Below are 13,178 nucleotides of genomic sequence, written 5' to 3' on the forward strand. Positions count from 1 at the left end.
GCAATTTGACTGGTTGCTCAGAAGCTTCCAAGTATTTTAAAAGCTTTAGAGGATGTAATTTTTACTGGGAAATTATCAAATAAAGGTCATTCTGAAGCTGTTGCTCCAAAACGATATTGTTCTTGTTTCAAAGCAATACTTTTTGCAACAATTTGGTTTAAAATTTTAGCTTCCATTGACGAACAAAATAAAATATTGCAATCTAGTACCATATCGATTGATATTGCAACAGCAAATGTTGAGTCTCTTCTGAAAGAACTTGAACATTTTAGAAATAGGTGGCAAGATGTTCTCTCTGAAGCTACACTTGTTGCACTTGAATTGAGTATAACCCCAAATGTCGAAAAACGGTTGAAAGTGAAGAGAATAAAGCTAGCAGATGAAGAAAGTGCAGATGGGGGATGATATACAAGGACATTTTAAAAGAACTGTATATTTTGTTATACTGGATATAATTATTTCCCAACTTCACATCTTTAAAAAACATACAGAATTTATTTTCACCAATATTAAATTTTCAAACAATGAATCATCAAGAAATTTCTGACTCGTGCAATAATTTAATAAATAAATATTCAAAAGACTTTACATTATCTCTGAAAGATGAAATCTATCACATAAAAAGATTTATAACGCCATGTTTAAGATGTTACACCAGGACTAGATTTATTAAATACCATTTATAAATTTCAACTTCACGATGTTTTTCCCGAAATATGTACTTCAATCAGAATTTTTTGCACAATACCGGTAACAGTTGCTGAAGGTGAAAGAGCATTTAGTAAACTTTCAGCAATAAAAAGCTTCAGTAGATCATCAATACTCCAGGAAAGATTAAACAGCCTAGCTTTGCTATGATGAGGTGATTAAAGATTTCGCTAACCATAAAGTGAGGAAGTGGATGAGGCAGATGAAAATTTAAAAATTCTCTTTTTATTTAATGTTTGTATTTTGTATGGTATGTAATGTATCGAATTTTGAATTTATTGTACATTTTTTTTTAAAATAAATGTTTAATGTTTTATATGAACTTTTTTTATTAAACAAAAGTGATGCACTTTTTTTAAGTGGGCCCGGACCACAGACTTGTCACAGGACCCAAAAATTTCTCTCGGCGGCCCTGGTTGTATATACTAAACATAATAACTAAATTTAAATAAAAAAAGTGATTTATGTGTAAATAGTGACAAAAATTACAGTAACCTATGTTTTGCTTTTATATTTTAAATTTTAGTTACTGTAAATGACTTACTATACCTATCCCATATGCCTGAACATATTTTTTCAAGATTGATTCATTTTAGTTTACCACTGAGACTCCAAGGTTTCAAAAAGAGGCAAAGAAAAATTGTGGAAGAGAAACTGGGAGAAGAGCAAACTGACTTAAATTCTAATTTAAATTGATAAAGCACCTTAATAAGTCATATGAATTGTTACATTTTGCAATTTAATTATGCATGTTAGTTTGTATTAAATGCAGACAAGAATGGTATGCAGATTTGATAGGAAGATAAAGTTGTATAATCTTTATATAATCAACCATTCAAATGCAGTTTATTTGAAACAGCTGCTGTTGGCAACAACTGGCATAACTATATTTCCTCTCCCCTTTCTTTCTCACTTGCAGATTTAAATGTGTAACTTGATATGTTTAGTTGGTCTCTGCTGCTCACTTTACAATTTTTATCCACAGGTGTGCTTTCATTGGGCCCCATCCTCATTGATTTTCTGCATTTTGGCAAAATATTGAAGTTATCTTACTAGGTGACATAATGTTCCCAAGTTTAAGGCTTACTTTTTCCAGTTTCACCACCAAGCCAGAACAGATACAGAAGTATTTGCTGTAAGAAAATTGCCCATCTACCAACAAAAACTAGATAACACTGTTGACCTTTTCTCAACTTATTCCATCTCAGATTTTTTTTGTGTAGACTACTGTTTCTACTCTCCTGATTTAAATGCCTATTCTGAGTGAATTTTATAAAATTTTTCTCTTACTGTAATGAAGACCTTCATTCCAGCAAGAATTTCATCCCAGGGTACTGTTCTGTTATCTATCTTCTATGCATGAACTTCTAATTGGTAATTAACCCTATCATAGTTTGCTTGTGATTTGACAAGCCTTGCAATGCTCAAACATTCCAGTTTCAAGATTCTCAACTGTCATCTTAATCAACGAATCTTCATACTGTGTTTCAATGGAGTGAGGATAACAAAGTCACCATCAGCTTCCAAAACATAATCCTACATACTTTCTCTAAAAATAATTCATCTTCTCTAACTTTTGAAAATATTCCAATTTTCTCAAATTATCCCAGATCTCCTTTCTTGGACTGACATTTAGCCTTTCTAGCAGAAATGCATTATCATTTACAGGGGTGCGTCAGTAGTGTCCGGCGCCTGTGTGCAAAACTTGAGTTGGTGCCCCTGTACCCCTCCCCACAATAAAAAATCACTTTATAAAAATGTATCAATGAGTTAATATGAAATATTAATTATAAGTTTATTGAACAAAAAGCAGAAATTATAAAAAAATGTATTAAAAACAATAAACATACAAGAAGGGTACAAAAACAACAAAAATAATTTGAAAAAAAAAATAAAGTAAATAAATAATAAGATAAATAAATAATAGTAACTTACAAGTATATAAAATAGGAACATATTAAACATTATTGTGTAAAGAAATAGTTAAATAAATATTTAAATGGAAAGAAAAATCACTTAGTGAATTGAACTTTTCTAGTTTTCATTAATGAAAATTCTGAAATAATATTAAGTTGATCCAAAATATCTGACTCTATTGATATAATGGCAAGATTTGAAAGTCTGTCTTGTACCATTGTGGAGCACAAGTATTTTTTAATAATTTTAAGTTTAGAAAAGGACCATTCTGCAAATGCTACAGATACAAAAGAATCCGAAGAGCAATTGTAAAGTTTGGATAAACTGTGATTAAGTCGTTTGAATAAATATACTGAATTATCTGATATATATCATTTTTAAAATTAGAAATAAATGGTTGACAGTGTAAAATTTCTATGCATAAATCATCTGTGTCAATGTCTGAACGATTCTCATGTGTTAATTTTTGTCGTAACTTTTTACAAGATAATAAATATTCTTTATTTCGTGAAGTACTTAACAAATACAAAAACTGAAATGAATTCATATGTTCTTTTAATAAAGTAGATCTTTCCTTCAAAGATTGTAATATTTGATCTATTATGTAGAGAAAAAAAATTACTTTAAATGAAATTTCAGGATCTACTATATTTTCATTTTCATGTTCGTAATCAAATTGTGTTGTCTTTTTACGTCACCTTAGTGGTCTACTACTACAAAATACAGATTCTGCTTCAAATTTGGTTGCAATTAATTTTGTTTTCTACAATTTCTTTGAAAGTTTCATCAGATCTATAATCATTTAAAAATTGATTTAGATCATTCAATGCATCTAAAGTAAGTTGGAGATTCATAGATGAAGACTGCAGTATTTTGCTGACAAAATTCACTTTATTTGGCGCCTTCACAGGATAGTAAAGGCACCATATCTTTGGCGCCTTTACTATCATGGGGCCTATGCGCATCGCACACATTGCACATATGGGCGGCACACCCTTGATCATTTACTTCCTTATCCTATAAAAACCTGGCATCTATTTAACCTTAAAATGGTATTTTTCATCTTTCAGCCAGACCTACAAATGCCAAATCTGCCCAACCTTAAAATGAGGTTGGGCAGATTTGGGATAGTGCACCAGAAACTTTAAAATACTTGATGCTGTTCTGAAGAGGGCAATGCAGCTAGTTAAAATTAAGCCATCTTACTAACTTCATTTGCTAACTCACAGACAATCTGTTTTTGCCTTATGTCTTTTCTATCGACATAGGTGATGCTTACCAAACTGGCATCCAACATTGATCCACTTTCCACTATAGTTATTAAAACAAATGTAAGCTGACACTTGTATATGTTTTAACTGTTTCACTTGCAAACCTACCAAACCACCTTCTGGAACAGCCTTTCTCGCAAACCATTCCTAATGACTACAGCACCTCCAGCTATTCAAGAATGTTTTTTCTCTTTTAATCACTCTCTACACATTACATTATTATGTCATGAATTCTGCAGCCTTTTAAATGTGAGGTTAGTATATATATTTAAAAAAAAATGATAGAATGCTAATCTTCATGTTTATTCAAGTAAGAGATGCCACAAAACCAAGATCTCTGTTATACTCTTGTATAAGATGATAGTGATCCAAATTGTCTTTAGAAGAATGCAGGAAGAAGATAACTTACATTGACAATTTGCCATGTGAAGTCCTACTAATCAGAACCGCTGCATAAAATCAAGTCTTCATAACTTATTTTAACAGTATTAACAACACCAAACAAATTATTTTATAAAAAGAGATGTTTATTAACTGGCTTATATTTTGCTGGATTTCAAGCCTGCATCTTCAGAGCACAAAGCAGCATGTTATAGTTTACATGATACAATGAGTAAGTGAAACAAGTCAAATTGTAATGGACAAAAGATCTAAAGTCCTAATTTGTGCCTTCTAATGTTGTAAAAAAAAAAAAAGAAGTATTACAGCTATGTAGAAGTTGATCTCCCAAATTTTTGGCAAATTAATGCAACCATACTTGTTCAAGTTAGGAGAATTCTTCATAACCATGTGAGACTCTAAAAATAATCTTCCTGATCTGCAGTGACTTCTAAATAGCACAATGGGTTTTTTCCATCTAATCCTGTATTACACAGGATTACATTTAATCTTGTGTGATAACTTATAGTTTGTACCTCATTTATTATTCCTGGAACCGTTGTAAATATAATAAAGTTAAATACATTTAATAAAATTTTCAGGTAATACATGTAGCAAACGGTCAGGTAAAAAATGAACCAAACAAGTTTTTTTTTTGGATAAGTATGTGGGTGTTGTTATTGTTATTATTTTTTAATATAAATTCAGCATATGAAAGATTGTGTATCTATCATGTGTTTAATACCATAGTTTAGATGGAGGAGTTAGATTATTCGGGATCCCTGTTTTAGAGACCAAACTTGGTACTAGTCCAAGCTACTTTGAGCCTCCAATAAGAAAGGTGATGGATTCATGCCAGGTGGTGAAGATCATCTGCCACCTAAATGTGGCAGATGATTTTCATCATGGCACAGCACGATTCAAACCTACAGCTTCTTGACAGAGAATAGAAATAATTAAAATGAAAAGCCAAACGGCTAGTTTTCTGGCAATTTAATAGATATTAAAGGGATAAAAATCCTATGTTGTTATATAGCCAGTAAGTGAAACTCAAGATCGAGAACTACGATCTATGAGTTTCAATGCCGAAAAACTATCAGCGAAGGCAATTCGAAGTAAAGGTGGAGCAAGCTCCCTCACTATTCTTGATATTCTCTCATAATGTAAAACACAGCTCCTAGGAGATGTAATACTGTCTTTACATTATGAGGAGAGATCACTACCCAGACCGGTTTCAACCTTTTTTGAGGTCTCATCAGTGAGTAGGTAGACCTGGAAGATATCAAAGCTTAGTGAAAAGAATAAATAAATCGATCTTGAGTTTCACTTACTGGCTATATAACAACATAGGATTTTTATCCCTTTAATAGAATAGAAATGTTATCCATTCCATCAATCTTGCTGAATCTGGATAATTTAAGAATTTACTTAAAGGAATTGGAACCTGTTACTCATTCTGCTGTTTTCGACTAGAGTATTCTTTGTACCAGATAAGTCCTTTAAAAATGTATCTCTCTAATTAGTGAAAGCTAAAAGTTGTCACCACCTTTCATTGTTATCTTTAAGGTGTTGGTAATCAAAGTAATTTTACATAATATAGCATATGGCAAAACACTGCAGGCTGGTGTTGCTGATCACTTTTCTAATCAGCAGCAGTCTGTGCTGGTGATATACATACCAAACAGGAATGATATTTGTTTATGGATAATCCACAACTTTCTCCTAAATATTCCTATTATTATATTCCTTTTGTTTATATTGTTGTTTATATTCCTAAATATAAACAATTACCTTATTTTATAGTCATCTTCAGAATAGTAACACATCTTCATAGTTAACTAGTTATGTTTATTCCAGATGTTAATGAATGTCAGTCAAATCCATGTTTGAATGGCGGGCAATGTTTGGATCTTGTTAATGGTTATCGCTGCCTTTGCAAAACAGGATGGGAAGGGAATAGGTGTCAGTTGGGTGAGTTGAAATATTTATAATGACGTTTGTGTAAATTTATTTATATTGGTGTTGGTAAATATATTTATCAAGATTTACCTGTTCAGCTAATATAATATATATATTTATTTTTTTTAACATTATTTTTATTTGGTTCTGAGTTCTGGGTTCATAATTAAATTAATTGCTGGTTCTTTACCAATACCCTGAGTAATTTAAAGTTGTTTATTTTTTAAAATAGCCCATGTAGACAGTTTATTTATTTGTAACATAAAATTTTATATTGTGTTTGAATAATTTTGTCTATTATTGCTAGAAAGGGTGTCCAACTGAAACTAAAGATGACTAGGCAGCTTTTAGATATCCATTCTAAATACCAAATTTCCTTAATTGATATATTGAATATTTTTTTAAAAATATTTCTCCCACATAGGAAAGGCTTCAGAGCCTATAGCAAATAAATGGCATGCATGTGCAGTTTACTGGCTTCATGATACTGTTAATGTAAATTTTCATTTTTCTGTTTCTGTGTAAGTTATAAAGAAAATTTTAAGTAGAGTTTTGATTAAAAGAAAATGTGACAACTGTTATTAAAGATAACATAAAATGTTATACATATAATGTGTATTTAAATTATCTATTCTCTTTTTTAGATGCTGATGAATGCCAAGGTAGTCCTTGTGTCAATGCTCTTGCTTGTCATAATATGGTTGGTGATTATGTTTGTGACTGTCAGGATGGTTGGACAGGAAAAAATTGCAGTCACAATATTGATGACTGTGTTGGACAGTGCAGGAATGGTGCCACATGCATTGATCTTGTTAATGACTACCACTGTGCTTGCATGCCAGGATTTACAGGTCGGGAATGCCAAACAAATATAAATGAGTGTGCCAGTAATCCATGTTTAAATAGCGGTGAATGTGTTGACTTAGTAGCTAGTTATCGCTGTATCTGTCCTGTTGGTTATAAAGGTCTGCGGTGCGAGGTAGGTTGCTTAATTTTTTACACTGTTCATTTTAAAGTTTTATCCAAAATTTACCATTTAATGATTAGCAGAAAATCTTCCTTTTGTGTATTAAATAACATAGAACTAAAAAAAACAGCTCCTCTGTTTGATGTATGTTATTATTATTATTATTATTGCATGATAACCTACATGGAGTCCAAAACTCATTATGGGAGACTTACACAATATCCATTATACCTCTTCTTGCACTGACCAACAAAGCTCACACAACAGACTCAAACAGCCTGTTCCACTCAGTCATCTCTTTTCAAAACTGAAAAATCTCGCACCCTTGCTAACTACACTTTTAGTCAGTTCCAGGGATGATTCCTTGTTCTGCCCTCTCTAGCAAAGTGCCGAAATATTTCTTTTGCATCAGTCCTATAAAACCATTTTTAGTAACTTAAATGTTTCTATTATATTCTGCCTATCAACCAACTTTTGCAACCCACAAACCATCAGTCTTATAGGGAACATTCCACAAACCACTCACCACCCTGGTCCTCTCTACCACTTCCTCATCCCCAAGAAATTCAGTGACCAGAGCACAGTAATCTAGATGTGGCAGTATCAATGTCTTATAAAGAGCAATGAAAACTCCTTATCTCTGATTTGTTAATGTATTTTTCAATAACCAGGTAATCCTATGAACTACATTTGCCACCTTTGCAAATATGCCCTCTGACCTTCAACTCCCTATTCACAAGCATCCTCAAATTCCTATCTTTATCAGTTTTATGGAGTACGATTCCATCAGTATGATAATCTTTTCTTCCTAAAATGCGTGACTTTACACTTTTCTGCATTAAATCATCCATTATCTTTTCACCATATTTTCAGGCCTATTTTAATCATCTTGCAAGCTCTCTAAATTGTCTTGATTGACTATTATGCTACCCAATTTTGCATTAACAGCAAACAACTGAATATTTCCCTTCAGATCATTTCCTATATAATTTATGTACATATTAAACCTTAATGAGTCCAAACACATAGCCTTGCAACATACCATTAATCACTTTTTTTTTTTTATAGTTTCTGCTGCTCCATATACTACTCTTTGATATCTGTCCATCAGCCATCCTTATATCCATCTCCCCATATAACAGAATTCTATGTGATATCCCATCAAAAACCTTCACAACATCCAGCAGTATCATCATGTGGTCATTCCATTTAGCTGTCCCATTACTCTATCATAAAAAGTCAGTAAATTTCTAGGGCATGACTTATCCTTCACAAAGCAATGTTGCCCCATAGAGTATCATATTCTTATCCACCCATTTGAGAATTCTGTCTTTGACCAACTTTTCCAATACCTTTTATCACCACTCCTGAGATACTAATTAGGCTGTAATTTGTTATTGCAGTCTTGAAGCTTTCTTTATGCAAGATAACTATTTTGTTAGTCTTCCACTCCCTGGGACTTTACCAGAACTGAGACATGAATATTAAATGGCCTAATCAGAGGCAATACCAATTCTTTGCACATTCTCATAATATGCGAGCTGATATCCCATCTAATCTCACGGCCACATTTCCATTGAGATTCTGCAATATCCTAAGTACATCCAATTCATTAACTTCTATTCTCACATCAGTTTCTGTCACATCTCTCATAGAAGTGTCATTACTTGGGTGATAGATCCTTATAAAGCAGTCACTCAGTACTCAACTATTTTGTCATCTTGCTACTATTGGCACTTGTTAAAGTTATCTTTCCATATTATTTTCCCTTTTACTTGCCACATAGTGAAAGAACTCTTTCCTTTGGCCTGCTCTGCTGATTTTTTTCTTATAATCTTATTTTGCCTTCCTTATTATGCTGGTCAGCTTTCTTGGCTGAACCTTGTATGGCTTGTATGCTTGCTGATCACCTTTGTTGAAATTATATTTAAACATTAGGTCTTCAGCATTTTGTCAAATTGCTGAAGTAGAATACATATTATGATTCATAATCCACAGTCATCAGTTAATGAATAAATACTTACCCTATGTTTCCTTTGTCAAAAGGTTTCAGTTTTTCAACAGAGTACAGTATTCATGATAGTAATACAATGAGAACAATACCAAATTGGATGTATTGTCATTGTATCATTGCAATCGTATAAAGGTGGAATTTCTAGAAATATTTTTGAATTTTTTTTAACTAGAAATTTTCTAGAATTTTTTTTTTTTTTAAACTCAGAGTAAAGATTAATGACTGCCTCTCACTATCAAAGATATGGGAGAGTCTTATTCTAATCATACATAATTAATTTTTTAAAAAATAATGCTATGTTTCTTCAGTTATTCCTTTGCATTGTTCTGTGTATAACATCATGCAGCTCTTAATGTTTTAAATATTTCACTATGTGTTCTACTTTGTATTCAACTTCCTGGTGCCACTGATGATGGCCTCTAATTTTCAGGTTGAAATATATGGATATTAAATATATTATTCACTCTTTGTCCTTGTGTTATTGTATTAGTTCAAATCACTCATTCTGTTCAGCACAATAATATTGTCCGCTTGTTCTGCTTGCTTGCATGTTACTTTGGTCAGATCACAGATATTTTCTTCCAGAAAACACATTTATTGCTTATTCATCCAGCATGCCTCTATTCATGGATATCACTATCCCCCCCCCCCCCCCCCCGCCTTCTGGTGTCTGTGTGCTGTTTTTAGTGCTACAATAAAACTACTTTTTTTTTCTTTCATCTATGCACTATGATGTTTGTAGAGGGAGATGTGTTTCACTATATAGTATCATTTTCATTCTAGTACTAAATTACCAATATATATACCAGATACACAAATAGAAAGCACTGTTAGAATTTCTGTTGTCCTGCTGGAAGGTCAAATACAACATGAGTCAATTTGTCTCTTCCCCTTGCGAACATTTTAAATAAATAATTTTACTTGGTTTTATCCAATGTTATCAGATGTTCTGTTCATCTGAGAAGTAATACAAAAAAAAAATGCATTTTTTTTTTGTATTATCTTGACCTGTTAAATAAAAAATGAAAATGATTACTAGTTTCTTTTTCCTTTCCACAGTTGAGAAATTAAAAACAAGTGAGAAAATGAGTGAAGAGTTAACTATAGAAGCTGTGTCAAAGACTTTTCATTCAGGATGGTATCAGTGTCCAACAGCAAGGAATGACTAACATTAATGATTGGCCAAGTTGCTGGACTGTTGATTTAAAAAAAAAAAAAGACTCCTGTGCAAAGTATAACTGGCTAAATTATCAAAATAAGAAACTTGAATGCAGGACTGTTGTCACAGTGTATGTCATCCCTAAATTCAAGAAAATATGTATTTTTTTTAAGTTGTTTTTCAGTGATGGCAATACAATTTTGCCACCCTCCAAGTCTGCTCCTATGCATTGTCTTAGTTGCTTAGCAGGTTATGAATGTCCTGCTTGGATGTACAATACATAAACAAGTGGAAAAGAAGATTGACATGAAGATTTTGAAGGAATGAGCAACAGTGAAGTTGCCTATTTTGGCAAAAGTAGACAGTAACAGATACTGTCTTTAAGAAAGAAAACATGATCACACTATGAAATAACAATATAGGTAAATACTCTTTTAGCTTTATTTTCATATAATTTAAATCTTCAATTTTTCCTGCTAGCAACAAATGATTTCTAGCACCTATATTTTTACAAAATATGCAGTGTGTGTGTGTGTGTGTGTGTGTGTGTGTGTGTGTGTGTGATGTATAAAATGATCAAGCAGGGAAGGTCAACATATGCATATTTTGAAGAACATCAAGATTGTATAATATACTAGGACTTTGAAATCTCAGATTGTGGTTCATTGTGTGATTCCCCCCCCCACTTCATGTGGTTCATCAGAACAAAGTTAAAGCTTCACCAGGTCTTTCATAAACTTGATCATCTACCCACTAAAATCCTCATTTGCCCTCCCCCCCCTCAAATACCATGTGTCTCTTCTTAATCTCTCGTTGGTGACTCAGATGATCAAGAATCTGTTAAGCTCTTTTGCATAAGCTGAAGTAAATAAGTATTGATGTATAAAACTATAAATTAAAGATGTCAAGAAATTATATTCTTGGTTTCACCTTTATCCAAGTGTAAGCAAACAAACTTTGCATGTGAAGTCACTTCACGACTGGGGTACTTGTATATAGAGGCTAATGACTTCAAATCAATTACTTTAGTATCCCATAATGCAACACACGCCCTTACAGACATGTATAATGCTATGCATTATGGGAAGGGTCACTACCCAGACTGGTTTCGACTTCTATTGCAGTCTCATCAGTGGAAGCTAGACCCAGAAGTGATACCAAGGTTGAAGTAATGCAGAAGTCATGTTTCTTGGCATCTTTAATTTATAGTATAACCAAGTGAAAAAACTTTCAAGATGTAAAAAAACTCTTCCAGTTCCAGAAATCTTATTAAATACCACACAGAATTGTTTATTTTTAATTATATTTACTAATTATTATTCCAGCTAGATGCTGATGTAGTTTTAGCCAAGTTCTCCTGCATTAAAACACACATGCACACAATCACCAGCAGCAAAGACAGCCAAAAAACTTGGCTAATTTTGCTTGGAGGGGGGGGGGGGGTTGTTCGCATAACTTTGTAAAATAGAATTTTACTTCTGCACATGCTGACAAATTTTAGTAAAGATTCTGAGTATGGATTTCACCAAAATCCATTCAGCCAGTGTGAGTGTTATATACATAGAAAGAGAGGGGGGGGGGGGAAGGCCACCAGTAGGTACTTCTCAGTTAAAATAAACATTTGCATATAAAGCTTGTTTAATTTTGTTAAAGTTTTCAATTTTAGTTTTACATAATTCGTATTATAAAAGGCATTGCTGGTTAGATATTTTGTACTAGAAATTTCAATGTTAATTTTTTTGGAGCAAGGAAAAATTTGTCCAGTAAAAGTCTGTCATGATAGATAGGGAGAGAGAGAGAGAAAAAGAGAATTACCTCTTCACTTCCTCATTCTTTGAAAGATATAGAAATTTCTTGCTCTTTTTCAATTCGTTGGTATCAAATATGGTAGTAGTTTTCTTTTTTAGGTATGATTATGAAGTAATGTTCTAGTTTTCTGTTAAAAAAAAACAAACAAAATCTACTCTTTTTTTGTATTTTAATTTTTTTCTCAATTATTTAATTATTTTTTCTTTAATTAGCATTAGGATAGAAATTTTTCTGTACCATCCCAATTCCATCCATAGGTAAATGTTGATAGTGAATTATAAAAAGAAAATGAGCATATCCATTATCTGGTCATTGCATTGTATACTGTATTATCATTATTATTGCTGTCCGCGCGGTTAGCCTGGTGGCTATGCGCTTCGCAACCATATGACTGGGGAAGGAGTTTCCCAGGCTCGATTCCTGTCGAAGACGTGAGGAATTTGAGGATCCTCCTCAGCCATAGTCAAGTTAGCCGGTCTTGGGCAGTAGGGTTTTTTCTGCCAGTTTATCTGGCATTTTTCATCCTGCAAGCAGGCAAACCAGCCCCATGAACACACACGGATCTACAGCCATAAATACTTACCCCCCCCCCCCCCCATGAGGGGATTCAACTCGCCCCAATAGGGACAGGGAGAAAAAGGAGGGAACTCCATACGAACAAATAAATAAATAAATTATTATTGCTATTATTTTTGTTATTTTACAGCAGATTATGATACATTATTATGATATACAAAAAGCTTTTTAAATAATGTTTCCTGCTTTTAGATTGATGACGATTTATGTAATCCCAATCCATGTGAAAATGGAGCACTTTGTTTCAACATGCAACGTGATTATTATTGCCATTGTCCTGAGAAGTTTCAGGGAAAAAATTGTTCTGTACCTCGACCACCATGTACTTCTCCATCTTGTGAAAGTAAGCAGGTTTTGGATATCCAGAACTTTGTTGGCTGTCTTTATTTTCACTTTTTTTTTTTTTTCACATTACAATTT

General features: G+C 32.8%; 1 protein-coding gene across 1 annotated transcript in view; it reads left to right on the forward strand.

Moving 5' to 3' along the window:
- LOC150102508 (protein jagged-1-like) overlaps nucleotides 1-13,178 on the forward strand; it is a 186,703-nt gene that overhangs the window by 122,605 nt on the left and 50,920 nt on the right. The window contains exons 10-12 of the mRNA XM_090399608.1: nucleotides 6,132-6,245; nucleotides 6,878-7,212; nucleotides 12,951-13,101. Of these exons, the coding sequence (XP_090255734.1) occupies nucleotides 6,132-6,245; nucleotides 6,878-7,212; nucleotides 12,951-13,101 (600 nt within the window). The remainder of the gene's footprint in view (nucleotides 1-6,131; nucleotides 6,246-6,877; nucleotides 7,213-12,950; nucleotides 13,102-13,178) is intronic.

Source organism: Typopeltis vanoorti, chromosome 10 (genome assembly GCF_054136105.1).
Source record: "Typopeltis vanoorti isolate ZY-2024b chromosome 10, IOZ_Tvanoo_1.0, whole genome shotgun sequence".
NCBI lineage: Eukaryota > Metazoa > Arthropoda > Arachnida > Uropygi > Thelyphonidae > Typopeltis > Typopeltis vanoorti.